The sequence below is a fragment of the Diadema setosum genome, chromosome 20 (genome assembly GCF_964275005.1).
Source record: "Diadema setosum chromosome 20, eeDiaSeto1, whole genome shotgun sequence".
In the NCBI taxonomy this organism is placed as follows: domain Eukaryota; kingdom Metazoa; phylum Echinodermata; class Echinoidea; order Diadematoida; family Diadematidae; genus Diadema; species Diadema setosum.
This window is the reverse complement of record NC_092704.1, coordinates 18,317,504-18,341,182: the sequence shown is the minus strand read 5'-3', so window position 1 is coordinate 18,341,182 and position 23,679 is coordinate 18,317,504. Positions and strand designations below refer to the sequence as shown.

The window sequence follows — 23,679 nt, the reverse complement described above, 5'->3', positions numbered from 1 at the left end:
TTCAGTCGCACTATCTATGAGGTATTATCTCTATAGACCTTTATACCTATGTCGCTCTCTCCTCTCCCTCTCGTTCTCACTTCTTTCTTCCCATCTCTCCCTCTCTATCTCTCCCCTCTTCAAACTACTTTTATGTGACATAGTGCAAAGCAAAGTAATCACCATCCAAATATGGTTCCCAGTGGTGTTAAGAGTACATTGGTTATCATTTGAGATTTAAGAAATGTTTTCAAATGATAAGATTCCCTGCCTCATACCCCTATGTAAGAACATTAGACATTTACGCAAATCAAATGTCAGAGAACAACAGAAGATGCAAAACCCAGTGATTCCGCAACAGTTCAGTACCGTATCTCATTGATTTGTTGAATTCTTTTTAATCAGGTTGATAATGTTATATCATTTGTATGGTATATTGTAAAAATTAAGTTGCAGATTGGTTGTATGTTACATAATTCATATTAGATTGTTCGGTTGCATTATCTATGAGGCATTATGTCAATGGCCTATCTCGCTCTCTCCTGTCTTTCTCCCTCTCTCTCGCCCTCGCTTTTTTCTTCCTATCTCTCTCTCTCTCTCCCCCTCTCTTCAAACTACTTTTACACAAAACAGCGCAACGTTTTGTAAATCACCATCCAAATATGGTTCTCAGGGGCATTCAGAGTTTATTCAGGCGCGGTGGAGCACCCCAATTATCTCGCAGAAATCCATCGGCAGCCGAGCCTCATTTGCATAAAGTAAACAACATGTACTCGCGTAGTTGAGAAAAAGTAAACAACTTCTCAAGCTAACAACAATTTAAGGAAACCTATTATCGGATTAGAATTGAGTTAGTTTGAATTTGAAAACATGTCCGAATATGCACATATAACATATTAAAGGATTTGACAATGATAAAATGTGAAATTTTAGCGAAAACCTGGCGAGCAAAATTACCAAAAATATGCCTCGAAAATCATCCTAAAATTCACGAAGTGTGATTGCGGAACCAAAGCGCCATTCGAACAAAGTACACCGAAATCTATTTATCTGCTTGCATTTTAAATGTCGTACCGTAATATTCCCGGCCATGGTTGTGTCGGAAAAAAACAGAAGGTGATGTCAAAAATGACACGAACGCAAAGCGTACAGGTCGGTCCCATGTATATATAATTGCGTGACTGTAGCGTTGCATGTCACAGCACACACAACGCTTTGCTGCATGCAGCGTGCGCGGCAGCAGCTCAGCAGTCACCGCCGTGCGACACTCAGCAAAAGTGACTGCGTCACATGCAAACCAACAATGAGCACGAAATCCTGAATCTCACGTACCACACATGCCCAATATTACGGGAAAAGAAATGACGTCATTTTCAATTGTTCCGCTGACTACAATTTTCTATTCCAAACCCTGTAGAAACAAGTTGATTTCTCAAAAAGTACAGGTGGAACCAAGCGGAAACTTTCACCATATATGGATTGAGGCCTGATAAACTTATGTTGCCAATTTCCGACACATTGGAGCCCGGCCATAGTCCAGTCGGGAAAAAAACAGAGAGCATGTTTTGCGAGAGGTGATTTTCAAAACGCTTTATTATCTCAAGTTCTAGTGCAGCAAATTTCATAATTTTTTCATCAAAAGGAAGGTTTTTAAAAATTTAGATAGTGTGGGAAGTTTGAGTTTACTAGCGGCACGCATAGCGGCACAAGGAGAAGGTAAAGATTTGACTTTTTCATGCACACAGTTTCGGGCAGCCGTGGATGCCCGTTGGAAATTCAAATAGAACGGGGCGATAATGAGATGCAAATTGGGGTGCTCCACTGCGCCTGTATTGGTTATCATTAGAGATTCATTTGCAATATTCATACCTCTACATCAAAAGAGTATACCAAGCAACATGTCTGTTTGATACGGTTTCATGGGGCGCCCTCCCCATCCATCAGTGGTCATAATAATAATTATGTGATTGAAATTCAAGCAAGCCACACTTCGGCAATACTCCTGTTGTGCAATAATTATTCCTGAATGTTTTGATATTGCAATATTTTCTGTGAGTTTTTTGGAATATTCTTTTTTCTGATCCATACATTTTGTGTGTATTTCACATCTGCATTTATAAAATTGACATTTTATATTTACCATAGGATTTATATTGACAACTTTATATATATATATATATATATATATTTCTTTTTAAGATGGTGCAATTTTTATAGCACACATATCTTTTTTTATAATAATGATAATGAGTTGAATTGAGATTATTGTGTGATACTGATTGAGCTTATGTATTCAGATTATTAGTAGAAAATAATCTTAATTGCTATGAGAATAACTGAAATGTGAAATGTAAATGAATGTTGTTGTGTTTGTATGCTTATTGCATATGCGTGGGTAGCCCCACCCCCTTTTTTATAATGTATTTCGGTTTTTGTATAATTTTGATCATTAATGATATATAATATTGTTAAAAAGATAGTAATGTTAAAAGATTATATGGATTGAAATGATGATTTTAATAGAATTACAAGATGAAAAAGAAATAGATTTATTATTTTATATCTCTTTGCACATCTCATTCCAAGTATTCTCTTCTGTCTCTTTCTATCTCTCTTTCTATCTCTTTCCTACCCTTCTGTGTTTCTCTCTCTCCATCTCCATAATACACAAGTGTTTGATATCTCTTATGTTATTACTGCCCACCTAATTTGTTTTTTCAGTACATGTATTTTTTATAAACAAAATTTGAAAGTTGTTGGAGAAGTATAATGATTTGTGCATTTTTTATATATTTCAATCTATAAGTTTGTGTATACATGCGTATGTGATGGTGAAATGAAGATTACGTTTAATTTTTCTTGCAGCTTTCTCAATGTGTATGTATAAGTGTATTTGATTAATTTTGCTATTTTGGTCATCAAGTGTCTTTTATATAATTGTGTAGTTTTATATCTTAATCGTAGACTGATTGTATGATTATGTATGCTATTATAAAATGAAATATGACATTGTACAAAATTCTGCAACTCAGCCATCTTCATGGCTGCAAATGAATTTTTAAATAAACCATTACCATTACCATTAATGCTCTCCCGGGGCTCCGACATACTAATGTTAGTATTCGAGCGAAAACGAATTTGGGAATCTAAAACTTCGAGACGATACGATATTATGGGGAAATGAATGTAGTGTAAAAATCAGAGTACAATGTATATAGTATAATAGGCTGTTGGGCACGCAAACAATAGACGATGAATGCATGCAATTCACATGTACCACCTCATGTATTTAGTAGGAGCTGGTACAAGGCATGATGCGTGCGAAACTACGGTCGCTGTGTACACAAGTGTTGGAGTGTGTGATGAACCGATTTGAAAAGCACAGGGCGAAAGCTCCCAATGATTCGAGACTTCTGGTACAACGCAAATTTCGCTACCCGGTGTGTTTCTACTGAAAATCGTCCCTCGCATCACAGCGCATCGACCACCTCAAAAGGTGGACGACAGAGCACCTCGCATCAGCGCGCATCGACCACTACCCAATCTGTTTCTACTAAGGAAAAATTTGAGGTGTCACCGTGCATCACTGCACATCACCATGTATCACCGAGAATCACCTCGCATCACCACAAATTTTCATCGCTCAGTAGAAACACGCTCTATAGGGGGAATGGGGAATCAGAATTAGGACTGTTACTGTGATGGCATTAATGCAATACATTGCATAATGCTATTTTTACCATTAATCTTTAACAATGAAATGAGAAATCTAAAATTGAAGAAATCATGCTTGAAAACATGTTCAAAAGAGACTAATTGTCAATTCCTTTCTATGGATTTTAATTTTTTTTCAAAGGTCCTTTATAAACATGATTGCAGAATTCAAATTTCACCTCCAAAACATATGTCATCGACCTACTTTGTACATGTTTGTTGTTGTTGTTTTATACAGCTGAGTATTTCACTAAGTCATGTCAGCATATCTCATGATGACATTTAGATGTCCAATGTGGCCATTGTTAATATTGAATGCCTGCTCATTCATTTACAGGGAGCGAGAACAATAATGTTTGTTTATTTGATAGCAAAACTTTGCAGTTTGACAGTTTATTATAATGTTCCAGTAAATCACTATTGTTGATGAAGATGTGTGCATAAATTACATGTACTTTAAAGGACAAGTCCACCTTCATAGACATGTGGGTTGAGTGAATGCAGCAATATTAGTAGAACACATCAGTGAGAGTTTGAGGAAAATCGGACAATCCATTCAAAAGTTATGAATTTTTGAAGTTTCTGCTCAGTCACGGCTGGATGAGAAGACAACTGTAGCTTGTGATGTCACATGTGTACAACCATATAGAGAAAGTATAAAGAAAATTCAACATAATTTTCACTTTTCTCGCATAATAAAAGAACACTTGACTTGCCTCTTTCAGAAGGCAGGGGGAATAATATTACCCTTAACATACATCAGTAACAAGTTGAAGAAATGTGCTCTTTATTCAAAAAGTAAAGTTTTGTGAAATTATCTTTTTATTTTCCTTATATCGTTCTACGCATGTGACATCATAGACTGTAGTAGTCTTCTCATCCAGCAGTGATTGCATAGATACTTCAACTTCAAAAATGTTTAACTTTTGAACAGATTGTTAGATTTTCCTCAAACTTTCAATGATGTGTTCTACCAACATTGCTGCATTAACTCAATCCACATGTTTATGAAGGTGGACTTGTCCTTTAAACATTTCAGAAATGACCATGATGTGGACAGAATGCTTTGTAACTCAAAATTACTTTCAACAAAATACAAAAATGTATTCTACTAACCTAGTGTCATTGCTGTTTTCAATTAAAATGTTAAATAGTGCTCTTTGCTGATATTTTCACAAGTCAATTAGTTAAAAGCATTTTATTTTGATGTTATGAAGTTATGCTTGAAAGGAAGTGATAACTTGTACATAATGAACACAGGTACATGTATGATAGTCAGTGATCAATGCTCAAATCATTATCATTGCATGTATAAGGTTGTCTTCTTAATTCACATAAAGGGTACTGATATCTTGGAAACTATTCCTACAGCTTGGGGTTGCATGTAATTTTCAGCTAATTAATGGAAGATGGGTGAGAGAGAGTGAAGAGCATGAAAGTCGTCATCCATCTTTTCTGAATCCTAATTCAATATCGAAAGTCTTCATCCACCTTTGCTGATTCCTAATTCAATACCTGAAGCATGAAATTTGAGCATAGCACCAACCCAAGGCATCATGCATAAAATTGAGCATGGCGCTTGACGTCATAGCACACCTGTGTCCCCAGTCCTTCAAGGGTTAGGTCAGTATCCCGTCTATGATTTCTGATCATGATGCATATCCTCTGTGAATACATAATACATGATTTTAGACTACAACGTGATATCTTTTTTGATATCAGAATATGATACATATCTTTATCTTTTAGCTCTATATGCTTAGATACATGCAATGCAGAGTAAATTTCCCTTTATGCACAGCTAGAATTTTGATACACAGTGGAGGCCTCTTTATTGTGTAGCTATGTATTGTTGTTTGCAGTTCATGTAGTGATATGGGATCTAATTGTGTATACATAGGATATTGGACAAGTTGACCTGCACAAATCCCTATCTTAGTCAAATATCAATCCACACTTAAAGGAATCAGCTTTCATGATATGTGCAAAATGTAAATCACAGAATTAGTGAATTCGAGTTCAGTCCTTTGACCTACAGGTTTATTCAAAGCTTTACTATATGTGACCCATTGTTACTGACTGTGATAGAGTTGAATGTCTAGAGCTAAGAAAACTATTAGAGAAGCTCACTGCCAAAAAGAAGTAGAAGCTTTAGTTGTATTATAATTACTTCCTGTTCAAATTTCATATATTTAAAAAAAAAAACTGTCTTCAAATTGGAAACATTTATTGGTAATTCGATTCTGAAGCATATCAATTTGAGCTACAAACTAAATATATATGAGTGCCTGATCCCAGCAAGCTTACAGTAACTGCTTCATCAGAGCTTTTTTTTTTCTTAAACCATTTCGAAGGGTCTAGTTGTTTTCAGTGTTATGAAAAGTTGTAATTTGAATTTTAGATTGTTTGAAAGCTTCTGCAGTCTAGAAAACTTAAAATACACATTATATAACAATACTCTTATGTGATTCTATCAATATCAAATCTTGTGGATCACAATTCATATATTTCTTTTAACAGATGATTCAAAGGGCTATCTTTACAGCACATATTCTTGATGCCATCAATAATGAACTCTCCATCTGACACAAACATATCCAGTCCAATAAAAGTCTGAATTTACCCTTCCCCTTGCAGGGCAATAATGTTTGAGGAGCTTTACAGTGCAATCACCAAGCAATAATATGACTCTCGTGCTCTTTGCTCGCCATACATGAAACCACATCTGAGAGATAGTGTTGCAATACACATCACTGCATAAGATTTGATTGGTAAAGTATCAAGTGGCTAGCATGCCCTTCTCATATGCCAACCCCCTCTTTTTTGCCCCACCCAACATTCTTCAGTACACAGCTGTGCAATCCCTACAACCTAATCAGGCAACATGGAATTGTAAGAAGCATGGTTCCTTAATGGAAGTTAGTAGCCTGTATATCACAAACCCACATACACCTGGTATTTTATTTACAAATGTCATTATTGCACTTAGCAAGCAATATTTTAATCCAATCTGAATTATGCCCAAGTTGACCTCTGTTTTAGTTGAGAGAGATGAAACCAGTCTGGGACTATACATTGCCTTCATAAACTCTGCATGCTGGTTTACTTGTCATCTTGTAGACTTCAATAAACTTCCAATATACAATTTAAATGTAATTGATGAAATGTTTCTGCCCTTTTATCAACATGCACATCACTTGGTTTTCCTGTAGAAGTTTCTTGGAAAAGAAAACAAAAATGGTTTTAGACATATTTCTAAAAATGTTTTCAGGACAATAGAATATTTCTCCTCAAAATTTGAATTGTCACTGCAAGTGACAAAGTGATTATAGTAACTTACATGTGTAGGTGTCATATGTTGTATTAAACCATTGATACAATAATGATTGTATTTCAACAGGATGGTATTCTCTTTTACCTAGAGAGACAGAATTCAAGATGTGAATTCAATTACTATTAATAATGTATGTTCCGTCACAAAGGGATAGAGTGTTTGCAACACGACACAGCAATTAGCATTGAAAGTTGAGCCTTTTGAAACACTGAAGTTCAAAGGATAAGACAACAGGCCATCTTATAAAGCTCATGGTTGTATGTTTTACACACTTTATTCATCTACAAATTACACCAAACCTGACCCACTGGAGCAAAATATGAACCATCTGTTCCTACTAAATTCAAACTAATGCATTTTTAGCTCACCTGAGCCGAAGGCTCAAGTGAGCTATTGCGATCACATTTGCGATAGAATCTCACTTCCATCAAATGGGCACCGTGCCCCACCTGGGGGCCCCAGGGGTCCCCCCCCCCCCTCCTGTAAGGAATCTTTACAGATTTTCTATAGAACTGGAAGTGATTGAGCTAAGTTAATACAATGAGTCAGTATATTGATGACTGTTGTTTCAAGTTTGATCATGGGAAAATCAGGGGTGCCCTCCCCCCCCCCCCACCCCCTTGGGACCCAAGGAAGCGGGATGGGATGGGGGAGGGGGTCCAAATGCGGGCCTAAATTTTCATCTTTTTGCTGAAAACAACATAATGGATTTTCACCAAACTTGTCAAGTAGCATTCCCATAGGGATAAGATCTCAAAGTGTTTGAATGGGCACCATGCTTTCCTTGGGGGCCCCAGGGGGTCCAAACCTCCTAAATTAATGAATATTCAATAATATTTTTCTCTAGTTGTAATCAAAAGTGATAGGGCTTTAAAGACACTCAGTCGGGAGGGTACATGGACATATTTCAGCCGCACGTAAACTTGCTTCCGAAGTTACTGCGAAGCGAAATGTGTGTGTGTGCAAGACATCCCTGCTGCAATGTATTGCGCTATAGTATCTCCACTCGATTCCTCGCTTGAGCGCTTAGCTCAGCTGAGATGTGTATACGTACTGTACATGTGAATTGCATGCATGGTATACGGTAGCAATCGCAATATCGCCGGCCATAGTTACAGCGCCTGAGCTGCCTTTACATATGTACATACATATACGCACCTTCTGTAGTATAGCAGCCTCCTATACATCATCGCATCATCGTCACTCGTCAGCTATACTCGTCAGATCAGATCACAGATCAGACTACATGTAGAGTACAACTACAGACCACAATCAGTTGACAATAGATACATGTGTGGAGGTAAATGTGAGGATGGCCATCATGGACGATGATACATCGTCATGGGTTGCAAACATGACCGCTGAGCTGTCTATTTTGAACATGGAGGATTGGGTCGGAGACCCTGTATCATGTACTTGTCAGGCGTTTGTAAATACATTACAAATCGGGGAAGCGGCTGTGGCCGTGCAGGGCCAACGGCCACAGTTGCACTGCACAGTGTACTTGTGGCCGTGGTAAAAGGGGGCCGTGCACCAACCGACACACTGTTTCATCATCTTCTGTAAATAGATCTATATCTAATCAACACCAGAATCAAATCACAATAACATTGGCAGTAGCTCTATCTGTTAATTAGTAATTTGTCTTGACTACATGTATGATGTAGCTTGAGATAGATCTATTCAATTATTTAAACTTTATTCGCAAATCCTAAATTATATTCTTGGCGAATTTGCGTAATAAACACACAATGATTTGAAACTACCCTAGCCCGACCAGACGCGAAGCACAGCATCTAACCTTATTTAATAACAGCGACTGGGCTGTGTATAGAAATCTACTACCAACAGCTGTAGTTAAACTACTCAAGTAAAATTAAAGAGTCGGTGTCTAGATAAACGTTAGATCTAACCGTTACGAGTAAATTTATGACCTTTTTTTTTTATAGATCTAACGTTAGACCAAGACGGTATTACAGTTTGTACTTGTAGATTACTAAGCTCTACCTCAGACAGAGTCAAGTCTAACCGTGTTAGACTATTAGTCTTTGAGAATAGGCAGTACGAGTAGAAATTTATAATTTTATGGGAGTTAGAGAGGCGCTGTAACGTTATAGGCCCTACATACACTTCAATCATTCGTGTACTTACACATCATCTGGATCTGGATTCCTTGAAGTTGTTGACTTGGCCTGGGGTTGCTTGATTGGCGTAAGCCGTGACATTTGGACATGCAGGCAGCTGGGTCGATGTCTCAGGCTGAGTTACAATTCCACCGACCGTGCATGCTGTAACACGAATTTGCACATTCTAAATTCCTACAAAACTGTTCGTGCAACTCCAGCAAGTGAAAAGCAAATTTTTCATCGGCATGCTGACGCTGAAGCTTCCCCTTCTGGTCTCTTACTTGTCCGAGTAAGCATGCTAAGAACACGGCTCTCTGCGTTATCCACTCGTCGATAGCGTCATACAAGTAAATACATTTGCAGTCTTGGAGGGCTGTTTGATCTCCATTGTGAAGTTTCATTACCAAACCAAGACTAAGCCAAACTGAACTGAACTGAAGCAGTACTTTTTATTGCAAACAGTACACGCACACCACACACATTGATATTGACATACCGATGACTTTCTATCGTCTTTGTATGTTACGATCCGGCCGAACGTCTCACAGCTGACATGGGATGTGCAGCAGACAATGCACAATGATCAAAACAACAAAACAACCTGCCGTATGCATTGCAACTTGCTATATATATGAAGCTTAGAGTTTTAATATTTCTTCATTAAACCATATTTATAAAATCAAATATTTAATAACGTAATATATGAACACTCTATAATATTGTTATAGGATATTTCCAGAAATTTTTAAATATTATTGCTTAGATTGCTCAAATTGGCACCACAGTGCAAATAAACAGAGACTGGTCCAGGTACGTACGTACACACAACTACAGCTCTCTCAGTTGCGTCATGACCGGTCGGAGCCACCAGATATTTTCATGCGCATGGCTGTTATGCGGTTTTGTGCGTGCACCCATTCCACCCAATTCGGTAGGTATTCGGGCGTCCATGTTGAAATTAGGGTGGACGGCTCGCACGGCTCTTGTAGTCTAGCTGGGTGTTCGCTGGTGCATTGCGTAGTGTTGTGTTCGGCATTCGGTACGTACGGGGGGTACGGAACGGGAGGAGCAACGTGTCATGCTTTTCTACTGAGCTGCAAAATCGCCTGCGACGACTGAGTGTCTTTAAGTCTTCTTTCCCAAGCTGCATAATCCAATGTTTCTTAAAGTACAGTGTACTTGGCAGGTATTTTTACCAGTGGATGGAATATGTAAATGGACACCATGCCCCCATTCTCAAAGCTATCCCTACCATAAGTTTCCAGTGTTCTCAGGTAAGAGTCTGCAAGAATGCATGGAAGGTGAACTTGCAATACTCAGGTGAGCGTGTGACACCCGAGTCTCTTGTTGATATTGTGATTTTTAAAAATCAATTTTTCTATGGTTGAATTGTAAATAGAACTTATGATGTATATATGTCATTTGTGTAATCAATCATATTGTCAAACTGTTGTATCTAGCTAAAGGTAAGACACTGAAATCTACCTGGTGATCTAATTTGCAAATTTACTTCATGCAGTGCTTACAGGATATACCCAAACCACTGCAAGTCAGTAAACTATGTTTTGTATGGCAAAATACAGGATGCTGTTTATTTCCCTGTTTTTATGACCTGTCATGTCAAATATTTCCAAACACTAAGGTGCTTTTCTGTCAATAAGAGAGGTTTCTAAACCAATCATCATATGAATACCTGCTATTCATTAATGATCAAACTGAAATGAATGTTGTTTTTCCATGACATTAGATTTTTAGGCTGCATCCCATGTTTTGTATTATGTAATAAGACACAATTCAATTCCAAAACCTATGTACATGTATCTTAAAAAGGTTTCATGTTTCTTGTTTTGTTCTTCTTAGGATACCGCTGCTTCAAGGCCATTATGTTCTTGGTGGGCTTCATCCTAGCCTCAGTGGTTTCCTTCCTCATCTGCCAGGAACAAAGCAGCCTAGCAACAGGAGCCAATGCTGGTATTGCCCTCTCCGTGGGCCTGTTATGTGGTCTAATCACCATGCTGATCCAGGTTATAGGCCTCTTCATGACAGGGGTGCACATGGGGCTCTTCCTTGCTATTGTTGTATTGATCATTTTGGAACAATTTATCCATGTGGACCAGCTCCTGGTGACCATCGGCATTGCTTTTGGGCTTGGCGTCATCTTTGGTCTCCTCACGCTCAAATTCCAGAGAACGTTTGTCATTCTTGCCACGTCTCTGATCGGTGGCGCCATTGTGGCCACATGCACGGACTATTACCTGGAATTATTTCGGATGGTGAACTACGTCTACGACCGCTTTCGGTTGGCAGAATCCCTGCATCCTTGCTGGTATAGCTGGCTTATTTTGGCACTCTGGCCATTCGTGTCACTTGTAGGAATCATCATTCAGTTCAAGGTTACTGCAAAAGGATTCAACCATAAGCAAGGTAAGTTTTGAGAAGGGTAATTTCCTATTACTAACAGGGTGTTCAGACACGAAAAAAAAAATATACTAAAATGGTATAGCTATACGATGAATTTATACATCTGAATGCTGACTAATGAAACGACGTATAATGAAACGAGGGTCAAAACATCGTTTCAAACTAGAACTTAATAACAAATCAGCATTCCATTGTGCCCATTGTGCGTCTGAAATTATGGCAATCATGGAACGATATAACTGGGCAGGGCTTAATGTGAGGTGACCCTATTCCTCTTGCCCAGCAGCCATGTCATGACCAATAACAACATGTGCAGTGGAAAACTGCGCATCTATACAACGCTTTCAAGAACGGTTGAGATTAACGGTCTGTTGGCTATATGATGACATAAATGGTATCCCAAGGTACCAAATAAAAATCAGCCATTTTATTTGAATTATTTTTTTTTTTTTAAAAGCTTGTACCCTGGGTTGCCAAAAAGTGGGAATTATTTTGGTGCCGAAGCTAGCTCGCGCTAGCCACTGCACTGCACTGCACTGCACTTAAGCACACGTTATTGCTAGCACAGCGTGCCATGCATGCATAGTATAACGTGCAGTGGCATGGGAATGACTATGTACAGGCACACACTGTGCATGCATTTTTCTGCGGCTGTCCACGAGTGGACGTGAGGTGGCGCTACACAACGTGGTACCCGGGGTACTACGGTACCCCAGGGTAACGCTTGATGCATCATATGATGATTCTTTATATGTCATTTCTTTATCGAGTTTTGGTATAAACGGGCTTGCTTCTGAACAGGGGGTTAAAGCAGGGAGGTGGAAGAGAGATGGTGTGTGCTCTTTTGAGTTCCCTTTGAAGTCATGCGTGGCACCGACAGTGTTTTTTTCCCCCTCCCGTAATCCCACCATATTCAAATTACTCACGCTCAGTGCACCGCAAGTCGTAAATCTTGTGGCCAAACTCAGGACGCGAAATGTGTTGTGGTCGGGGAACAAAATGGCGTCCTACGGTGTAAGCAGTGGTGGTGGTTCTGGCGATCGTGATTTTGACGGAGACGAGTTTGTTGAGGAGGAATTGCTTCTTGATGCCCCAGTCACATATAAACACGGATCCTCAAGGATCTACATGATGATCCGGGGAGTTCCGGATAGTTTCGACCTCGATGGAGCGTCAACGAGCGTTGATATGACTGTACACACGGCATCAACACGGCAGCTACACGGATAAGGCCGGAAGAGCGCGGCGTCTACACGGACCAACACGGCATCTACATGGATAAACACGGCAGTAACACAGCAGCCACACGGACCATCCCGGATTGCTCTGCCAACACGGCAGTCCCCGGATGACATACGGATGTTTTTGACCTCCAAAAGTTGCCGTGTTGGCCTCCCGGCGTCAACACGGATCTCTCCCCAGATCACCCCGGATCAGATCCGGGGTGGTCCGGGATGTCTATGTGACTGGGTCGTTAGCATTAGGTTTGGGGGAAATTTGGGGGCTATTTGGGCTGTCATTTGGGCAAAAAGGACTCATCGCCCTAATGTTTTTGCTGCGCTGTACTTTGGCAATAGTACACCAACAGGACTTAATTGTATTATTAACTCAATTACAATGGTATATTAATGTTGCCTAGAAACTTAATTAGTATTAAAAGGGGGAGCTAAGACTGACAGTAAGAAGGTCAAATTCAAAATCACATTGACACTGCAACTTAACGAAATTTGATTTACAATTGAAACTGAAACTCAGAAAGTAAGTTGGGCCTTGCCTTGGAAATTGGAAGCCAAGGCAAGGGCAAGGCTCAGGACACTGTCAGCATCAGGTCTGCTGCCTAGCGAAAGCATACCTAGTCCTAGCTAGTAGACTCTAGTATTTCATAAACTAGAATCTAACGCAAGATTCTACTAGCTCCAGAGGTGTGCTCTACTACTTTTTAATTTAATTTTTGTCTCGCACTGTAGGTGAAGGCGAGACTTAAGGGATCCAAATGGCATCCGTCCGTCGTCCGTCCATCGTCCGTCCGTCATCCGTCACAAATGTTAAAGTTTACCTGCAAGACTCTCTTATGATGCATAACTTGGCAACTGTTACAGCAATGGCAGCCACACTTGGGTGATAGAAGCACTAGGGGTATCTTCATGTTATGGTGTTGTCGGAGGTCATGTGATGATGTCAAAGGTCATTTGAGGTCACATATATTAAAGAGTATGTGCAAGACTCTCTTTTCTATGTTAAAGGTAGGGGATACCTTTTACAGACTGCCCAAAATGCAGCAAAACATTAAATATGAACCTCAGGGGACTTGCTTAGGCCACTGCTTAGAAATTTGGAAGTCAACAGTTATCTAAAATTTGAATAATGCACAAAACTCAACTACTCAGTAGTTCTGTGTGTCAGCCACACTTAAGCCTTTTTGTTGCATTCTTCTGTATTTGTGATCTATAAACACAAATCTAAAAGTACAAGAGCTGATGTAATAACATATAGAGTGTGTGGCAAGAATGTACAGTTGAACCTCTCGTATCCAGACAAGTCGGGACCGGGGCTCATCCGGATAAGGGATTTGGCCGGATACGGGAGACTCAATGCTTTATACATGTACATATACATACACATGTACTGATGTAGCCCATTGTAGTACCACATGTAGTAATGTGTATACTGCAACCTTTTCATTGTTACACTCAGTAACAGACCCCAAAATAGAGGTTCGTGTTTGTAAGAATGAAATCATTTTCTTTTATAAATTCTTGGAATGATTTACCTAAATAATTATTAAGAAATGTATCAAGTAGATCTTGAAAATAAACCGTACTCGGCAAAGTCGACTGTAGGTCGCCATTGTTGATTGAGTTGGGAATCCCCCTTTCCTCCCGTAATTATTTTTAAAAATCACGGCGAGATTACGTCCGTATAATAGAGAGGTCCGGATAAAGGGAGGCCGGATAAGAGAGGTTCAACTGTATATAGAAATGTTTGTAAGTGTTGATGAACTTTCTTCACAAAATATACATGATGGACACAAATGCAGTACATGGGTCTACAAAGGTAGCCTAGTAATGTACTGGAATTTACGGTGAGCCCCGAAAACAATTCAATTCAAAATCTAACAGTCAAAAAAAATGTACTAAATGTTACCTTCCACTTTCAATACTTTATGGGAGTTTCTAAAATGATACTCTCTTCAACATACCACTGTATTTATACAACTCTTCATTTAAGGCATGCAAATGGGATTCCCTACCTTTAAAGTTTACCTGCAAGACTCTCTTTTGACAAATAACTTCACATAAGTTGCTTGGATTACAACCTAACTTGGGTCATAGATGCACTGGGGGTACCTTCATATTATGGTGCCGTTGGAGGTCACAGGATAAGGTCAAAGGTCATTTGAGGTCATACGTTCAAGTTTACTTGCAAGACTCTCTTATCACACGTAACTCGACACATGTTGCTACAATGGCAATCAAACTTGGGTGATGGATGCACTGGGGGTACCTTCATATTATGGTGCCGTAAGAGGTCACATGATAAGGTCAAAGGTCGTTTGAGGTCATATGTTAAAGTTTACTTGCAAGACTCTCTTATCACACGTAACTCAGCACATGTTGCTACAATGGCAATCAAACTTGGGTGATGGTAGATGTCTCTTGGGAAGTTGAAGGTTACCACAAGGTCAAAGGTCACAGACAGGGGTCAACAAACTTTTAGGGCCCAATGTTAAGTTTTTAGGGCGCATTTCGTTTATGGCTCATAACTTTTGATCCCTTTGTCCGTTTGTGACCAAACTTGGATGGAAGATGTCCCTTGGGGAGGTGAAGGTCGTCACAAGGTCAAAGGTCACATACAGGGGTCAACAAACTTTTAGGGCCCAATGTTATGTTTTTAGGGCGCGTTTTGATTGTGGCTCATAACTTTTGATCCCTATGTCCGTTTGTGACCAAACTTGGACGGTAGATGTCCTTTGGGGAGTTAAAGGTCATCACAAGGTCAAAGGTCACAAAAAGGGGTCAACAAATTTTTAGGGCCCAATGTTAAGTTTTTATGGCGCATTTCGATTATAGCTCATTACTTTTGATCCCTTTGTCCGTTTGTGACCAAACTTGGATGGTAAATGTCCCTTGGGGGTGTTGAAGGTCACAACAAGGTCAAAGGTCATAAGCAGGTCAATTAACTTCTGGGAGTCATAAAAGATATTAATTCCTTGTACGCGAATGGGCGAGACACAATTTGGCACTTGCCTTGTTTGTAACGTTAGCATGGCCATGCCCATGGTCATGGAGGTGTGCTCAGAGTCAAGCCGATTACCGTATTTACCCAGATTACGATGAATGATCGAGGAGGGGGGAGAGTGAGGCAGAGAGCTGTATACTAGGCCCTGTTTTTCCTTCTAAAATATACTTACGGCATCATACATTTAGGCTTTTATAGATATCATCTTTAATTCTCTACGGAAAATTATGATAATCAAGGCTGATATGTCTCATTTACACCTTTTAACACTCAACTTTCCATTCCAATATGTATTTACTAGTAACTCAAATTCACCGAAACAATGGCAACGAACACTGGCCCGACGCCTATGCGGCGGCCCTACAACAACCCGACAAGTACGCTGAAAAAACCCCAGCTCGCTCGGGTGCAGACGAAAAAAAAAAAACGCTTTGTTCGCTATGAAGCACTACTTTTACACTCGAACTGTTTTAAAACACGCCCGAACACGCTCATGCAACTTATATCATTTTGAAGATCAAGGTCAGACCTACCTCTCTAACTATTATAAATTTGTGGAAATGTGCGGAATTTCTCATAGTTGATACAGAAACAATATGATGACATCTGCAGCACACAAAACTTACTGCTCAGTAACTCCGTTGTTTGTGTACCGATTTCGCTGGTTCAAACGGCAATCTCCTCAGCACAGTCTGTTGAACCAGCGAAAGGTATAGACATACCACACTACCCAATTCTTGAGCCATAAGTTGTAGCTTTCGAAGGGGGATGTCTTTCACTGAATGTAATAGACAGCCAAAATTTTGAATATGACGTCATATTATCGGTGCCACGCATCGCTTCAAGCCTGATTTTTACGAGCGTTTGTTTATGGAAGGCCTGGAAAGGAGATGATGTTGCATCACTTTAGCGCGCCGGAGGGTGATGGGCGGACCGATAAGGCCAGATTTTGACATATTTATCACCAATTGAGGGTTGAGTTTCAAGATATTAATCTGTGTAAGACCACTTGATTTTTTCTCTGAGGGAAGCTCTCAGAGTGCCATCTCCATCTCTCTTCCACCTCCCTGGTTAAAGTTAGTTGATGTCAGTGTCTTCTGGAGAGACCTGTAATTTAATTGTGTAGCCACATGAAGTAGCTAATGCCTTCCCTATAATTTATGTTCTAAAGATGGAAAACAGGAATTGAGATGTAGGTAAGGAATATATATTTCACATAAATGGAGAAAAAGCAGAACTAGCAATGGCATTCCAATGTAGAAGGTCATGTTAAATTGTATTCATTAGCATGTAGCATTTTAAGGTAAGGGGGCCATAGCCTCCTAATAAGCACTACACTTATTGGATCGCATCCACAACAGAATAGGATACAAACCATGTTCCAGTCTTAGTTCTGCTGCTCAATGCTGGCTGCAGAATGTACGTATGTACTTTGTAGCTTACCTTAAACAACTCACTTACAATAAGTACCTCAACATTATGGCATGAAAATCACCCTGTATCAGCCAGGGTGGAAGAGTACAATACCAGAGAGTTTGTGAATTGCAGTACATGTACTGTAAAACAAGGAATGTTCGCATGCATTTTAATTTCGCGAATTTCGCGAGCGCAAAGATTCGCGAAATGAAAATGCACGCAAAAGTTCTTGTCTACACTATATGCATTGAATGCCAGTGGCAGTTCGTGAAAATTTCATGCCGCGAAAACGGCCGTCAGCTCCAATTCGCAAAAAATTCATGCCACGAAAATATCATGTTTTACAGTATGTTGTTTCATCAGGAAACCATTGATAGACATGAAAGGTTGGTCATGTATGTGTATGTACATACAGTACATATATATATACCTTTTTTCCAAACACCTCATGTTATCTATTTTGCACTATGCATTTAATCACTAATAGTCATCTCAGCTTGGAGAGTCGGTACAATCCAATGTTTTTATTATTATTATTATTATTATTAAGTATGCATATTGTGCATGCTGCCATGTCAAAGTTTGGGTGGAATTTATGCTAACAGTTCAAAGTAGCTAAAGGAAGAAGATGGATGGATGAAGAGAGAGGGAGAGATAATGAGAAATGGAACATACTTTGTATCAGGAAACATTCTTATGAATGCAGGTTTAAATCACAATTTTGGCAATATAGCAGAGGTAACCTGTAATGCTCTAAGTACCCTCCCACTTTTTTCCATCAGTAGATAATTTGACTTGTCACTTTAATGAGGGAGATGATTGTATACTACCCATTTGCAAAGCAATAAAGTCTGAAAATGACCTGATGCAATATATCTTGGGTATTGAGCATTTTGACCAGGGAAACGATCCCAGCTGTGCTCTCAGAATAATCTGCCTGACAACATTGTATGTTGGATATGGTTGGCAGTACAAATTTGTATTTGAGTTGAATCGTAATTGTTTGAAATCCAACTCAATATTCTGTGTACCTAAGATTGGTTCTGAGAAGGTGAACTGAATAAATAGTTGTAAATGTTTGTATTTGCATGCAGTCTAATTACTGTATGTAGTTTACAGGTACTGTACAAATGTACACGGTTATTGTATGAAGGAAATAAGATATTTCATCTTTCAAATGAATAAAAAGAAGAAAAGTGCACTGATTATATATGAGCAGGATAACATGTCATTTTAACGTACAAGGTGAAAGTGACAGAAGCAAGGAATTACATGTAAGGATTAAACAATAGCTGTTTTTAGAGACAACACAATGATGTACATAACTGCTGTCCTAAGTGGTGTGAAATATTAATACTTTCATGTCAGTGCTTTGTCTGATGATGCTGGTGAGCTGTATTTTTTTTCAACAAATTTTGCTTCACTTGATTAAAGGGATCATATAGTTTTGATTGAGATCTAACTTCACGTTTCTTACATTTTTTTGTGAGATACTGAGAAACCTCTTCATATCAAATATGAAAGAGCATGTAATTCCAGGTGGCATTCAACATTTATTTGATGAAAGTTGGGTTTGAAATTGCCGAGATCTCCGAAACAGAGCAATCCTAATAAAAGATAGGACTCACCTTCTATTAGGATTGCTTCGTTTTACTTTGTTTTTCAATGTCTTGGCCATTCCAAAACCGATTTCATCTCATAAACTTTGAATTCCTCTTAGAATGGCATGCTCTGTATTATTTCAAAAGTGGTTTCTTGGTATCTCACAAAAAGTTAAAGTCCAATCCTGATCTCTACCAAATTCTATACCATCCCTTTACGAGCAGAAAATGGCAGGGAAAGACACCCCCCATGCCGTGGCCTACAATTTCTACATATTGTATGGAAAAAGATACACTTTGTGAGGTGTTCTGTATTACCTGCACACATGTGACAAGCCTTGGACCAACCTGGCAAATAAAAATTCAAGCAGCCTAGAGCAGAACGTTGAGGGTGAGTCAGGTGACAACCAGTTCCTGTGCCGCCATTCTGGGTATCGCCTGTTAAAACAGGTGGCCTCTGGCAACCCCCCAGTGACATCTCAAGAGGTAATTGTCTCTGAATAGTAACACACTTGCCTTGTCAGGTCTATAAGAACTGACTTGTCTCATTCTCATTTTGATGCTATGGTAAAAAGGACGGCATGGCATAAATTAGTTAGACAGGACTGACAAAAATTGTCTTTTTGCCATTATTTAAACAAAATGGTCAGATATCAGTGAATGGGTCTTTCTATGTATAATGGTATGCCTGTTTGATAACCCTTACTACAGTCAACCTCGCTTACCTCGATTAGCCGAATATCACTTACCTCGGGGGCAAAATGAAAGTCCCGATTGTTCCTATGGAGTTTCCGTGTATCAAAACTCGCGTAGTTCGGTTACCTCGAAGGGAAATCTAATGTCTCTATCTTAATTAATTTACTGTTTTTCCTAGCATGTTGCTCAAATCGAAATTGCAAACATCACTTAGCATTTCCAATTAAGCGCACGTGGACAGGAAGACATGTCACAAATCTTTTCACTCTCGATAGTAAATATTCTGAGACCAGAACAATCGTGCGCCCAAAGAAATACCCGGTACACAGCTGACAACAAAAATCCCCAACACCTACCAACACACATACACGGTATGCATATATAGCACCCGTGCCAATGGAGTGCTTACGATAGCTCTACGCTCTGCCCCATCATCTTCTTTTCTTTAACCACTGTGTTCTGATTTGCAATCGTGATAGTCATGCCATGCGCGTAGATTTCTTAACCATCATGGCGCAACTGCTTAGGTGTTGACAGTTATATCTTTGGCATTAATCACGGTCCACTGTCCAAACATCAATCTCCTGCTAGTTTTACAGAATGATATGCTGTACGATTTCCAGGCCCCCCCCCCCCCTTAAAGGATGGTGAACGAGACATTAAAATCAAGAAAATCATACAAAAGAAGGTGTCAAAGCAGAGGGAAATGTCTGCTAAAACAGATTTTTTATGTGACTTTTTAAAATATATTCGTACCACTGAAAAATCGCGAGTTAAAACTGACTGATTTACTTCACCGATTTTCGCTCCAGAACAGGCGTCTTTTTCGGGGCCCTAAAATATGACGTCATGACATGGACGAACGTACCCTTTACGATCGAGTGTGTGCAGCGCTAGCTAGCTGTACATCGAGTCCGCCATTCATAAAGCACATAGTTCATTGTGAGCGGATGCAATACAATACACTACCTTGCCTGTCTTTAGTCGCATCTGCTTTATCGGCAGAAACATTTCAATGTCTAATTTTTATGCCTCCGCCACGAATTGGTGCCGGAGGCATTATGTTTTCGGGTTGTCCGTCCGTCCGTCCTTCCGTCCGTCCGTAATGAATTTTGTGGACAAGGTAACTATCAAAACCTGTTGAGGTATCCTAATGAAACTTGGCATGTGTGTGTATTAGGGGGTGAAGTTGTGCCTATCAACTTTTGGGTGCACATGCTCAAGGTCAAAGGTCAAAAGGTCAAGGTCAAATACATAAAATTTCACTATTTCCACCATATCTATTGAATGCCTGAAGATATTTTCTTGAAACTTAGTGTATACATGTATTACCCAATTAAGATTCTCTGGTGAAAGTTTGCGTCGTGAGGTCAAAGGTCAAAGGTCAAAAGGTCAGGGTCAAATACATTAAATTTCACTATTTTCGCTATATCTATTGAATGCCTGAAGATATTTTCTTGAAACTCAGTGTATACATGTATTACCCAATTTCTCTGGTGAAAGTTTGGGTCATGAGGTCAAAGGTCAAAGGTCAAAAGGTCAAGTAAAAATATCAAAACTTCTTTTTTTTCTCCGTGCCTTGGAAAATTGTTCAAGGTATCTTCATGCAACATAGTATATACATACACATACTGACTGGAAGTGATTATCTAGAGAATGTAGGGTTCATGGGGTCAAAGGTCAGGGGTCAAAGGTCAAGTGCAACACTTCAAAATTTTACTATTTCCCTCATATTTATGCAATGCCAGCAGGGTTATTACTTTTTTACACTTGGTGTATGCATGTGTAACCTAATAGAAATTCTCTGGAAAGTTTTTTTCTTCTTCTTTTTTTGCCTCAAAGGTCAAAAGGTCAAAGATCAAGTGAAAGTTCTGAACTAACTTTTTCCTCCATATCTCAAAGTGGCTCAAGTTATCTTGAAACTTAGTACATATTATGCATGTTCTACCTGAAAGTGATTATCTTATGAATTTTAGGGTCAAGGGCCAGATGAAAATGGTAACAATTTACTATTCAATTCAGAAATTGCACTTTTTCTCCTCACCTGTACCTTGAAAATTACTAAATGCCTAAATGTATGAATGGGTCAAAGTCAAGTTAAAGTCCTTAAATCCCTAGATAAATGCTCTCCTATTCATCCAATTAAACCTAGGTCAAGGAAGGTGAACATTCAACACATTTGTGACAAACTTGTCATTTCAATATTTTGCCAATTTTGTGAAAATGTAATCACACATTGTCCACATGTACTATCTAGACCTATTGGGGAAATCATGCATTATGGCGGAGGCATACCAGTCGCCAAAGCGACATTTCTAGTTACCTTATATTGTATGGAAAGACTTTGTCCTTCCTTCTATTGATTGAGTAAGGTTAGACCTATTGACAAAGTTACTGTAGGGTCTAACTGCGACCAGCCCAAACGTGCAGTGCAGCAGCACGGTCTCCAGGGCTATGTAGGGTCTAGCTGTACCGTGGCGTAGACAGTGCTGTTTGAGTGTTACTGTTAGTGTTAGCGTCCTTATATAAACTATAGCGGATAAGGCCTAACATGACAGTTAGGGGGCCTTCATTACCGTACTCTGCCTGTATATGCCTGTGAACTAGATATTCTACTACTAAAATTTTACAGTATCCCATAGAAGGGCCTGGAAAGTTACTAACATTACTGGTAGTGGTACTGCTGCATGCTGGTAGGTCCCTGCTGCATGCTGGTAGGTCCAACAGTTTCACTGGTGTGGTACAGTTCTAACGTTAGACCCTAGCAGTAACGTTAGTCGTTAGTGTTTATGCCAACCATATTATTACTAGACTAGGCCTAATTTACACTAGTACTGGTATTGGTGAGTGGTAGTGTAGGAAAACACTCCATCTTCATGGTGTTATTAGGCTACTGTCCTCAGTACAGTAAATTTATGCTAGTCACCGTATTGTACGGAACGAAATTCAAGTCTTGAGACTGCTGCAGTGCCACTGCTGGTCACTGGTATATACTGCATGATGCATGTTGCCAGTGTTAGAGGGAGTGACTTATTGTGTGTTCGTCTATAAATTATGGTTGGTCATGTAACTTCCTACGTGCGTAAATTAACTACGACATAGATCTAGACCCCGTTTACAGTGCGGGGCTGGGCTCGGCCGCGGCCGAGCCCAGCCTCAATTGCCAGGCCGGGCCCCGCAATTTTGTCCGTTTACACTGCCGGGCTCGGCCGCGCTTTTGATTCAAACCTTTCAATATGTTGTCGTAGTGGCGCTCTGCTTGTAAACAAATGCAATTTGGTATTGTCTGGTTTTCAGACCCTTTGCTAACTGGATTCCGTGGCGACAAAGTCGCCGTTCGGGCAAAGGCCTTTGCCGAAGGAAAAATCCTTTGCAGGACAAAACCACCTTAAACTATACTAGTTTTCCACGTTGAGGGGGTTAATATCGTGAATAGAGAAATAGTACGGGCAGAGGGTCTGGAAACCAGACTAAAATTGGCCGCGCATTTGGCCCAGTTTGCGTTTACACCAAGAAGAGGCCGGGCTCGGCCGCGGCTCGGCCGCGGCCGAGACCACCTCCAGAGCGAGGCCAAATGCGAGGCCAATTTTGGCCTCGCATTTGGCCTTTTGAGCGTTTACACTGAAGCGGGGCTGGGCTCGGCCGCGGCTCGGCCACGGCCGAGCCTCGCACTGTAAACGGGGTCTTTGTGCATTGGGTAGTTATATTGTCAACTGTAAGTCTGTATTTAGGCCTAGGTTCCTAACGGTTAGGAACCTACTGCCTTTAATTTCTGCGATCTCAAACTCAACCAGGGCCAGAACTACGAGGAAAATCAAAGACTTATTGCTATGTCTAAACACTTTCCCTGTAAATTTATATTGTAGGACCTACATCGAGATCGGAGTCAACAAGTGCTCAGCACGGACCTAGGCCTAGGTCTTACGTCAAATTTCATGTGGTCGCTCTTTATATGATTTACAATATTCTGTTACAGTATAGACGCTAACGCCCGTTAGATCTAACGTTAGTCATAGACTTGGTAGATCTAGTAGAGTGTAACGTTAGAACCTGTAACAACTAGGCGGTCGATGAGTAGTAGGTCCAACCCTACATAGGCTACTCCACTACGTAGATCCTTACATTAGCTAGGTCAGAGTTCTTGTTCTACCGT

The 23,679-nt window shown here is 39.8% G+C and overlaps 1 protein-coding gene across 1 annotated transcript in view; it reads left to right on the top strand.

Annotated features, from left to right (window-relative positions):
• LOC140243862 (transmembrane protein 198-like) overlaps positions 1 to 23,679 on the top strand; it is a 175,553-nt gene that overhangs the window by 93,757 nt on the left and 58,117 nt on the right. The window contains exon 3 of the mRNA XM_072323535.1: positions 11,014 to 11,577. Coding sequence (XP_072179636.1) covers positions 11,014 to 11,577 — 564 coding nt within the window. The remainder of the gene's footprint in view (positions 1 to 11,013; positions 11,578 to 23,679) is intronic.